The 11027-nt window shown below is 47.0% G+C and overlaps 1 protein-coding gene across 1 annotated transcript; it reads right to left on the bottom strand.

Annotated features, from left to right (window-relative positions):
* Window positions 1-608: 608 nt before the first annotated feature.
* On the bottom strand, window positions 609-9201 carry LOC310662328 (sulfotransferase 1A1-like). Its single transcript, XM_083409127.1, has 9 exons — window positions 8722-9201; window positions 7906-8054; window positions 5997-6122; window positions 5741-5838; window positions 5180-5306; window positions 4490-4584; window positions 3908-4088; window positions 2865-2999; window positions 609-1206 (listed from the first exon to the last, which is right to left on the bottom strand). The coding sequence occupies exons 2-8, from the start codon at window positions 8051-8053 to the stop codon at window positions 2887-2889; spliced, it is 888 nt and encodes a 295-aa protein (XP_083265253.1). The 5' UTR covers window position 8054; window positions 8722-9201; the 3' UTR covers window positions 609-1206; window positions 2865-2886.
* Window positions 9202-11027: the final 1826 nt, after the last annotated feature.

Genomic DNA, 11027 nt, shown 5'->3' with positions numbered 1-11027 from the left:
AGATCATGTGCTGGGAACTGCAGCTCTAAAACTTAGCAGAGGGCCAAAACAGGGTGTGAGATCAGTTGTTTCCTCACACATACACTTTAAAACAGCCTATTCCCCCCCCCCCCCCCAGTTTTGACTGAAGCTAAAGTATTATTTAAAAAACTAAAAAGTTTGGCAATGCTTAGTGCTCCAAGGCTGTTTCACTGCGAGGTGGTTGGTGCCTGGGTTTGTTTCTTGTTACAGTCCGTCCCCAAATGACAGTAGGAAGAGCAGAAGGCAGGGAAATTCAGCTCATCCGACTCCTTTGCCCCTTGGGATGCTCAGCAGTCCAATTTACAGAGCACCACCTACTTGGAGGAAACATAGGTTCTGGCTGGAAGGCTGCAGTCCTCTCAGGTTACGCCGATGATTATTTCCAGATGAAACTGCACATTCCACATGTCATGTGCTTTTCCTTGAATATAGCCATCAGCTCAAAGATATACTTACCCTTGAAACTTTGCTTACAGCAGGAAGGTACCCAAAGCTCATTCGGCCTAAGCCCCCGCTGATGCAGGAAATCATTTGCTGACACTCAATACTAATGTTGTTAAATTAATAAAGGACGAGAACGAGAAAGCTTTTCAATAAAAGTATTTATTAATGGTGGGGATACGAGATATGAGCAGAGTATAAATCTGACGATTTGGGATGTTTTTTTAAGTGCACATCATGCACTCTGCTTAAGTAATGCAAAATATATGTCTTTGCTAAAATTCTATAAAAAGTGGGCTTCTTTGAGACCAGATTGTTCTATTTTTAAAAAGCCTCTCCAGGGTCAAAGCAGGATAGAGAGAGAAGAGAGAAGAAAAATAAAAGAAAAAAGAGAGAGGCAAAAAAAGAGACGTTCCTTTTGGAATGTAACAACCAGATTTTCTTGAACTCCTTCCCGTATCTGCTGTCTAGGAAGGGAAGTCAAGGATTCACAGCTTAGTGAGCTATAAATTGAGCTGAACATTAGTTTGCGGTTGTTCTAGACACAGCCTGATAAGAAGTGACAGCTCCAAAGCTACACAGTGGCTGGAAAAACTACATAGCAGCACTTTGGGGAACTGGCTGTTTCTTGAAGGGGTCATGAAGGCATCTTGGCTTGATCTTCATCTTTACACCATCAAGGCACATGGTGGCATCTTCCAGAGACAACATGGGGTGTTCTCCTGGCGCCAAACAGTTTACAATCTAAAACAAACAATGGGGAGAGCAAGAGAGGGAATGATGTGGGCAGATGCCATCGCACTCATATCCACACCATTTAAAAGGACACTTGTTGCCCCAAAGAACTCTGGGAACTGTAGTTTAATCCTCACAGAGCACTCTTGGTAAACTACAGTTCCCAGGACTCTTGGGGCGGAGGAGTCATATGCTTTAAATGTTGGTGGGGATGTGGCTGTATTTGAAGCTTTGTTACCTTAGGGAAGGAAGATTATGAGATTATAGGCCCCAAAGGAAATATGGGTTTTGAAGGAAGGGGAAATAGTGCCAGCTCCAGATTCCACGCCCCCCCCCCCTGCTCATTTTCACTGCTGTTGCTGTTCCCCATTCACTAGTCCTCTTTCTCTGGGCGCTGCTCAAGCCACACAACTGCCCAGAGGGAGCAGGTAAGGGAGTGGAGCCTGCTGTTTCTCCTTGTTGGGGTGGCGGGTGGCGCTGTGGTCTAAACCACTGAGCCTCTTGGGCTTGCCAATTGGAAGGTCGGCAGTTCGAATCCGTGCAACCGGGTGAGTTTCCATTGCTGTGTCCCAGCTCCTGCCAACCTAGCAGTTTGAAAGCACACCAGTACAAGTAGATAAATAGGTACTGCTGTGATGGGAAGGTAAACAGCATTTCTGTGCATTCTGGCACTTGTCCCGTTGGCGCCAGAAGCAGTTTAGTCATGCTGGCCACGTGACCCAGAAAGCTGTGAACAAACGCCGGCTCCCTCGGCCGGAAGCGAGTTGAGTGCCACACCCCATAGTCACCTTTGACTGGACTTAACTGTCCAGGGGCCCTTTACCTTTTTACCTTCTCCTTGTTCCTGACACTACTCACTTGCTAAGAGGGGACAACTGAATGGGCAGCAATGGCAAGGAGAAGCAGCACCAAAGCAAGGGGCTCCAGGAGTGGCAGTGAGCCTTTTGCTGGGGTATGACTCTCAGCAAGTGCCCAACTATGTTGACCTCTGACACCAGGACTGAAATTTGGGGAATGGGTGAACTGATGAATCCTGTGTTCTCTCTCTCTCTCTCTCTCTCTCTCTCTCTCTCTCTCTCTCACACACACACACACACACAGACACAGACACACACAGAGAGAGAGAGACACACACACGCCTCTGCTAGACCACTGCTATTTTTGGGTGGGATTCAATCATATACCAACAAAGACAGGTTGCACCATTATAGTTAATTAGGCAGTCTTGAACAACAAAACCACTTATCCAAAGATCAGACTTTTGCAATGTGAAAAGTAATGCAGAAATCCACTTTTTGCAATAAGAAAAATGACGGGAAGTGCAGAATAGCACTTGGTTTGACACAGGATCGTCTAACCTCCCTGCAAACAAATCAGCACAAATGCCCAATAAACAGGTCTTTTGGAAGTGTCCACCTACACACCAGCAGGGAACGTCAAGGAAGAGTTGTCCGCTAGGGAGAAAGCTGGATAGTATTGTGCATGTTCAGGAGCATTTGTGGACATAGGAGAGAATCCAAGAATCATGACTTCCGTATTTTGTCTCTTTTCTATTAACTCACCTGAAGATCTGTTCATCAAACAAGAAACCCCGTGGGCGGAATTGATATTAAGAATCTGAAGCAAAGGTAGTAGATTCCATAGAATGGGAATAAAAGGCGACTCACCCAAAAAGAGAAGTCAGAGAGATCAAATCTCTGTCCGGAAGTGCAGGGTCGTTCCTTCCATCTGCCTCTTGTAATCGGCATCAAAGCGCTCGTTTTGAGCCACTGTGAACTTGTTCTTCCAATCGCCAGTGATTCCTGGGTTGAAATGGGAGTCAAGACACTGGTGATTAAAGAGGGACAAGATAGACATGAACATTACTACCTAAAGACCTGTCAAATATGATGGATAAAAGAGGAACGGGGAGTTCCTGCCCTTTCCACACCGTACTCCATGCAGCAATACGCGGTTGCAGATTCCACTTGTCTGGACTTTTTTTAGCAAAAAAAATTATTGGGTTTTCAATAATAAATAAATACATAAGCAGAGGAAGTGATCTGCAGGCCCTAATTGTGATGATGTGATGACGATGATGGTGGTGATGCAGATGATGGGGACATTTGCCTCCTCCAGTAAGCCGATCCCTTTTTGGTGCCCACTCCTTAAGCCCTATGATGCCTCAAGACCTCTTCTGAGCAATAATATTGTTATGTGTTTGTGGGTGCCAGACACCTATAATCCTAGCAAGTATTAAAAGTTAATCATGCCAGGCTAGCTTCCCAATGAGGTAACCGCCTGGCTGATGGATCATTAAGAGAACAAAGGCAAGGCGGTTTGTGCTAGATGACAAATGGGCGGGCCCCTTCTCCAGCTCTCGGAGAGTTAGAAGGACAAAGCCTGAGATTTGGGGGCCGGGTTTGCTATGATGTGACCCGGAGGAAAAAGCTGCAGGCTAGAAAGACAGAGCGAGAGAAAGAGTCATGGCTGATTTCTGCTTGAATCCAAGCCTGTGGCTATGGTAGAAACAAGACCCTTTTGATGTACTGATGCTGTGAGCCCCTCCATCGCAGGCTCAGGATGTATATATGTGTAAATAAACCATATATCATAAAGATACCACAGTCTCCGCTGTGCCTCATTTCCAAAAGGAAACACAGACCCTGGGGTGAACCCCTGGAATCTCAGCCCTCTTCAGCCCATCCCTCCAGTTGTCAGTGCAGCTTACCTTTCCTCATGAAAGGGGAGATACTGTGGTCCATAATCGTGGCAGGGATGCTTGTGTAATTGGCCATTTGGTTCTTCTGCATCTCTTTGAAGGAGGTGTGGTGAGCAATCTTCTCGACCAGGCGGTCATCAGGGGGCCTCTCCAGGAATTCCATTACTTTTCGGATCTCCCGCTGAGGATTCTAGAAGATAAGCAATGACCAGGGGTTGAAGCTGGGGGACTTGGGTTAATAAACTAATAATAATTATTTATTATTTATACCCCGCCCATCTGGCTGCGTTTCCCCAGCCCTGGGTTGGGAAAGGGAGGCAGGGGAGAAGGATGCAGTGTACAGAATGGGAATACCCAGGTGGACCTCCCAATTTCCCAACCTGGGAACCGTCATTTGGTCTGGTGCAGCTCTTGAATGTGGCAAATGATGCTCTGGCCCTCTAGACACCACAGTTCCTTCTGACATGCTGCATGCATGTGCAATACATTCAATATGTGCTATGTTTACACTTTGAACATTTTGGTGGCTTTGCTTGCCGCTGCCAGCAGAACTGGCATTGAAAGGGTTATACCGGGGAGTGGGAACCTTGCCTCTTTCAAGTCTTCATAGAAAAGGTAGAGCATCTTATGTTCATTCCTCTTGTCCCACCAGCCTTTGACATGGTCGTACCAGGATCCAAAAGAGACTGAGGAGAGAGAGATTATGGGCTTCCGTGAGAACCTTTCTAGAAACGAGGAAATTCTGGCCTCTGCTGGGTAAAGGCTGCAACTCAGTACTATAGCTTCTTCTTTTTTTCTTTTTTGTACTGCAACACCCATCTTCCCTGACCATTAGTCAGGACAGCTGGGGCTGATGGAAGTGGTAGTCTAAAACACGGCACATTTTCCACACACACAAGGATCAAGGTTCCATCTTCAGAACTGGGGAAAGTTTGACAGACACCTTGAAGAGCTGCTGTCAGTCAGCTCATCATGATCTGACTCAATATAAGGGAACTTCATCATTTGTTTATCTCATTCCACCGCAACCTGCCCAGAAGCAGTGGGAAGCCAGAGGAGCAATGCCCGGATATGAACCTTCACATTCACAAAGCTCCTCCAAACCAGTTAAGATCTATGTAAAACACTTGCTCATAATTCCATATGGAATTTCATAATTTCTATATGGTCTATATAGCAGGTGGGTCCAATGACATCTGGAAGATCACAAGTTTTCTGTCCTTGGCTTTCAGGGTCATTGCCCTCGCCCTCTGCCTCTATCTCATCTCCCACAGTCCTTACTGTCTCCAGCCATAAACTTCTCCAGGAATTCGTCCCACGTTCCCGCATCAGGATGCACTTTTGCCATTTGGTAGAAGTAATAATACGAGACAGCCACGTCTTTGGCGTTTCTGGCCACGTAGATCATCTGTAGTGCAGAAAGTACCATGCAGATTAAATGGATGATCAGCACAATTTATTCTGCTTCTGCCAGTCAGGCAGAAGGGCAAGGGCAATGCAAAGGTTTTGAAGTCCCTCCCCTTGGCCACTACAAAATGCTGCAAAGCCCTCCCCACCTCTCATTTTTAAATTATTACATTGCCCATAGATTTTCAAGCCTGTTTTCATATGGACTAGTAACTTAGATATTTTCTAAATAAAGTATTTAAGTATCTTTCAAATATAGACTAGAAACTTAGATTCCTTTTTTTGAAAACAGTAACCTTCTTCTGCATAGAATACACAGCCCTGCTGGCAACTTTGTGATCCTCCTTTCAGATTAACCCTCCAGCCCCTTTCTTCCACAGTGACCTCTTTCAGATCCCGCTCTTGCTAGATTCAGGTGCCCATATACACTCTCACCTTGCAATCCGTTTCCCAGAATGATTTTGGAAGCAATTGTACTGGAAGGTGTGTTTTAATTAGACACGGCCGAGATGCTTTTCTGAGCAGATCAATGCCTGGAGGGAGGAAGGAAGGGAGGGAGGGAGGGAGGGAGGGAGGGGGGAAACAGAAGTCAATAAAGAGGCTTCTCCTCTCCCCATCTTTCACGACCTGTCCCCACAGCATACCTTAGGGTGAGGGACTCCTGGATTGCTGGCCTTCTGGGGTGTTTTACCTTTGGGAACTCCTTCAACAGCAAACTCCAAGAAAGGGACTCGCTGATAGATGGGTTCATGGCTGCATTTCTCCACATTGCCTTCTTTATAGATCAGGTCGATGACTTGGCTCACCCAGGTAGTTCCTGAAAGGGCATGAAGGGGCGTTTTGCATAAATTCTCGATTGCAGTGCAGTTAGGGAAACCCAAGACTGAGGCTGCATACGCCCTACATTTAAAGCACATGCAAACTACTTTCCCCACTCCTCAAATAATTTTGGGTGCTGTAGTTTGTTAAGGGTTTCTGGGCATTATAACTTTGTAATGAGTCAATTACATTCACCAGAACTCTTTACGGGGGGCGGGGGGAGTGCTTTAAAACGTATATATGCCACCTGAGGGTACATATACAGTGGTACCTCGGTTTAAGAACAGTCCTGTTTATAAACTATTCAGTTTACCGCAAAACCAGAAGTGGTGTCCCAGTTTGCGAACTTTACCTTGGTCTAAGAACAGAATCAGAATAGTGGAAGGGAACCGGCGGTGGGAGGCCTCATTAGGGAAAGTGCAACTTGGTTTAAGAACGGTTTAAGTTTAAGAACGGACTTCTGGAACGGGTTCCGGTTCCGGAACGGAACCGAGGTACCACTGTACACCATACAGTCATGGCTGTAGCCCAGGTGGGGGCAGCTGCCCCCCAAATCAAGTAAATAAATAGAAATATTTAACTAACTGAATAATTGCATCACAGATATCTCAGTTCTGCCCCCCCCAGCATAAAGCATGCCCCCCCCTAAAATAAATCCCATGCATACAGGTAAAGTACATATCCTCCCCAAAAGAAGTCTGGAAACTGTGTGGTGGCAGAAGGGGGGGGGAGTCCTGTTTTAACTATTTATTTGACGTGGGTGGCGCTGTGGGTTAAACCACAGAGCCTAGGACTTGCCGATCAGAAGGTTGGCGGTTCGAATCCCCGCGACGGGGTGAGCTCCCGTTGCTCGGTCCCTGCTCCTGCCAACCTAGCAGTTCGAAAGCACATCAAAGTGCAAGTAGATAAATAGGTACCACTCCGGTGGGAAGGTAAACAGCATTTCCGTGTGCTGCTCTGGTTCGGCAGAAGCGGCCCAGTCCTGCTGGCCACATGACCCGGAAGCTGTACGCCGGCTCCCTCGGCCAATAAAGCGAGATGAGCGCCGCAACCCCAGAGTCAGTCACGACTGGACCTAATGGTCAGGGGTCCCATTACCTTTACCTTGTGCTTTTATCTCATGTTTTAATACACTGCCCAGAGATCTTTTGAAGAATGGGCGGTATACAAATCTAATAAATAAAGTAATTCTTAGTGTAAGGATTAGAGATATATTACAACTGTAATATGGCACTCTGCACGAGCCCAAAATTTGCCCCAGCTCTCCAATGGATCTCCTCTATTTTATTTCCCCTCAGTCCAGGGAAACCACCTGTACAGTCCTAAATCCAGAACTGACAACAACTGCACAGCTATGTCCCTGTTTTCACCAGGGAAATACTTGCTTCCCACCTGGACAACCGGCATATTTGTACAGCCACAAGTCTGCAAAGAACGTGATCCCTTTTAAGCTCTCTTGGAAGCCATTGCTATTTGGAGGCTGTGTTAGACAATGTAACATTACCTCAAGGTCCTAGCACCTTTTCACAGAAACCCAGAACTGTGGAGTTGGAAGGGATCCAATGAGCCATTTTAGTTAAGGTTACCAGATTTTTTCCAATGAATCCGGGGACACTTTTCAGCTTCAATAGATTTTGTATGGGGACTGATTTGTAAATCCAGGGACTGTCCCCAGGAAACGGGGGCGTCTGGTTACCTTAATTTTAGTCCAACACCCTGCAAATACAGGCATCGCAACTTTCCTTCCCATTGAGTGGGACGCAGCCCAGACATTCACTCACCAGACTTGGGGTACGTGGAGATCAGCAAGTCCCCCGGATGAACTTGGAAGTCCTTCACCTCTTCCAAGACATCAGCAAACGTCTTGATCATGCCAACCCCCTGGACGTAAACCAGCGGCGGGCGCTCAGGCTCTGCATCGGGCTTCATCCTGGCAGAAAAAGGGAGTTAAAGCAAAGTGCGCTTCTTGCAGCCTTGGGCAGAGTGAGTCCCCCCCGCCCCCGCCGCCATGCAAGGAAGGTGTACAATACATGAGTGGAATCTGAGCTTGAAATTCAACCAAACGTTACACAACATCTGGCATGCTCTACCTTCCCCTTTGACTGGAGTTGGCAGGGATTTCTGAGGCTGGGCTGAATAATAGGATCAGATAACTGCAAGGAACTGGGATTTCACTGCGAGGGAACTGAAATATCTGCTGAAGAAAAGGGAAAGTCTCACCCCATCCTCAACCTCATTTGCCACCTGCAAGCAAAGCAATGTGTCCTTTCTGTGTCCTTTTTCGAGGGTCAGGACGGACCAGGAATTAAAAAAAAACAGCCTCACAATCTCATCCCTTCCTACAAGTCCTCCTGAGTTCACTCGGTCTTTCTGCCTGGGAAATGGTTCGACGAGGATTGAAGCCTGCATGCAGGAAAATAAGACCCAGGCTCTCGCTCCCTCTCAGCCTTGAATACTAGTCGTCCACCAGGATATTGGACGGTCTTGTTCTGCCCTCATCATCCCAGGAGTCCTGCCTGCCTTGTGCCCTGACAGCTCCTCGCTTCCTCCACTGCCCGCAGTCCGGAGGCAGCTCAGCTTCCGCGGGTGTCGCTTACCTTGATCTTGAGGCGCTGGTGATGGTTCGGCGGCTGGCGCTGATTTGGGAGCTGAAGCGCTCCCGAATCCGGTTTGCGGGGCGTGGACCAGGAATGGGCGGAGAAGATCTCCCGGGGTGAATTATTCCTGGGTGGGACAGTGGAGAGCTGGTAGCTTTGCCGAGGTGCCGCTGAGATCAAGGCAACCCTTCTGCTTCAGCAAAGCAGAGGGAAGGGTTTTCATTGTGAAACACTAAATAAATATGGCAATCTTTGATACTGGGAATTCCTACATCCCCCCACCCTCCAAACAAAAACGAACCCAAACAATGTTGGCATTCCGACCAAGGCTTAAGGGTTGCTTTCAAGCACGGTGGCTTAACGGAGTGCTGCCTCTTTAAGAGCTTCCCAGACCCCCAAGTGCCCTCTATTCGCCTAGCCCCAGAGAGAATAGATCCCTCTTCCAGGTGTCTGTTCGGAAGGCTGCCAAGGAGCTTATGCAACAAGCCTGTTAAGTAACCTGCCCCTTCAGAGTCACCGTTCAACAGCCAACATAGTTTGGGTTGGACTTTCCTACTCATTTCTACAGGGAAAACACTCTGCACAAGCTCAGGAGGTCAACTTTGCATGTTCTCACCTATCAGTGAGGACTGAAAGTGGACTCAGTTTAAGATCTGCGGATAGACAGCAGTTTAAAACGGTTTCGAGGCCCCTCCGTGTGCACATGATGAAGATGATGCCACACTCTCTCAGCTCACCACCAGCATGTTAAGTGAGCCCACTAATGATCTCTTGATACCAGGCTTCCCAAAACAATTTGGGCAGTTTTAATTTGAGCAATGAAAGAAGCCATTATAATGTGTTGATCTGGCTAGAGAAGCAACTTGGGTGTGCTGCAGCGGTCCTGATATGTCTCTGAAGCCGCCATGCCTGCTTGACTTCCGGCTTGCTTCCCACCTGTTCAACTTGTATATTTCGAAGCATATAGATGTCGCAAGCGAGCCATAAAGTCTCCATTAGCCTCCCATTTCTGGCTCTACAAAGGTGCCATGGGCTTTGCTGGCACTTGGAGAGTTCGTACAATGTGTTATATGTTTAGTAGTGTGCACCTGTCTCACACCACGGGTGGCGCTGTGGGTTAAACCACAGAGCCTAGGACTTGCCAATCAGAAGGTCAGCGGTTCGAATCCCTGCGACGGGGTGAGCTCCTGTTGCTTGGTCCCTGCTCCTGCCAACCTAGCAGTTCAAAAGCACATCAGAATGCAAGTAGATAAATAGGTACCGCTCCGGCAGGAAGGTAAACTGCATTTCCGTGCGCTGCTCTGGTTTGCCAGAAGCGGTTTAGTCATGCTGGCCACATGACCCGGAAGCTGTATGCCGGCTTCCTCGGCCAATAAAGCGAGATGATCGCTACAACCCCAGAGTCGGTCACAACTGGACCTAATGGTCAGGGGTCCCCTTTACCCCTTTACCCTTTACCTGTCTCACACAGGTAAAAAAATATGGCATTTCAATGCATAGCTGTCAATTTTTCCCTTTTCTTGCAAAGAATCCTAATTAGAATAAGGGAATTTCCCTTTAAAAAGGGGAAATGTTGACAGCTATGTTTCAATGCACAAACGCACATCTTTAAGCATGCTTTGGATAAGTGCAAACATGGCAGACTGCACTCACATGCTTGGCTCTGGTTCTCTATGGTATACACCCATATTTGGCTTAACAATCATGGACCACCCAGTTGGGGCAAGGTTGAGTAAATATTAAAAATGCTTGTTTTATGGTGTTATAACTTATTTCATGTTTATAGTTGCATATAAATGTTTCAGATGTGTTTATGGGGATGGGAGGAAGAATAACATATTTGTTCCTTTGCTCAAGGTGGTTGGTGGAAGGGGTTGAGAAACTTCTCACTAAACAAGGATGTAGCTGAGAATTTTCCAGAAGCTTCCTACCAATCCAAATAGAGCTGGCCGGCCTACCATTAGGCAGAGTGAGATGGCCACCTCAGAAAGCTGGTTTTGCTTGTAATCAAAAGGCAGCAAATGTCAAGTGCTCAAAAGGCAAACATTTAATATTTTTTTTTCAGAAGATAGGTCTGCCAAGAGTAATCTCAGGGGCGTAGAGGGTGGTAGTTGAATGTACCTGAAACAATAGGAAAAAGTTTCATGGGCCTTTCCCTCAGAGCAGCACCATAGAAACTCTTACATGAATGATATTTTGAGGAATTGGCAAGAGTTAGGCTCTTGGCTGTTGGGTTCTGAAACCCAAGAGAGTTGGCTGTGAGCCTAAGTGGACCAAGGAGTCTAGGAGTTAAGTTGTGAAACAGC

The sequence above is a fragment of the Podarcis tiliguerta genome (assembly GCF_965153285.1).
Source record: "Podarcis tiliguerta genome assembly, chromosome: 13".
Taxonomy (NCBI): Eukaryota; Metazoa; Chordata; class Lepidosauria; order Squamata; family Lacertidae; genus Podarcis; species Podarcis tiliguerta.
This window is presented reverse-complemented; position numbering and strand designations above follow the sequence as displayed.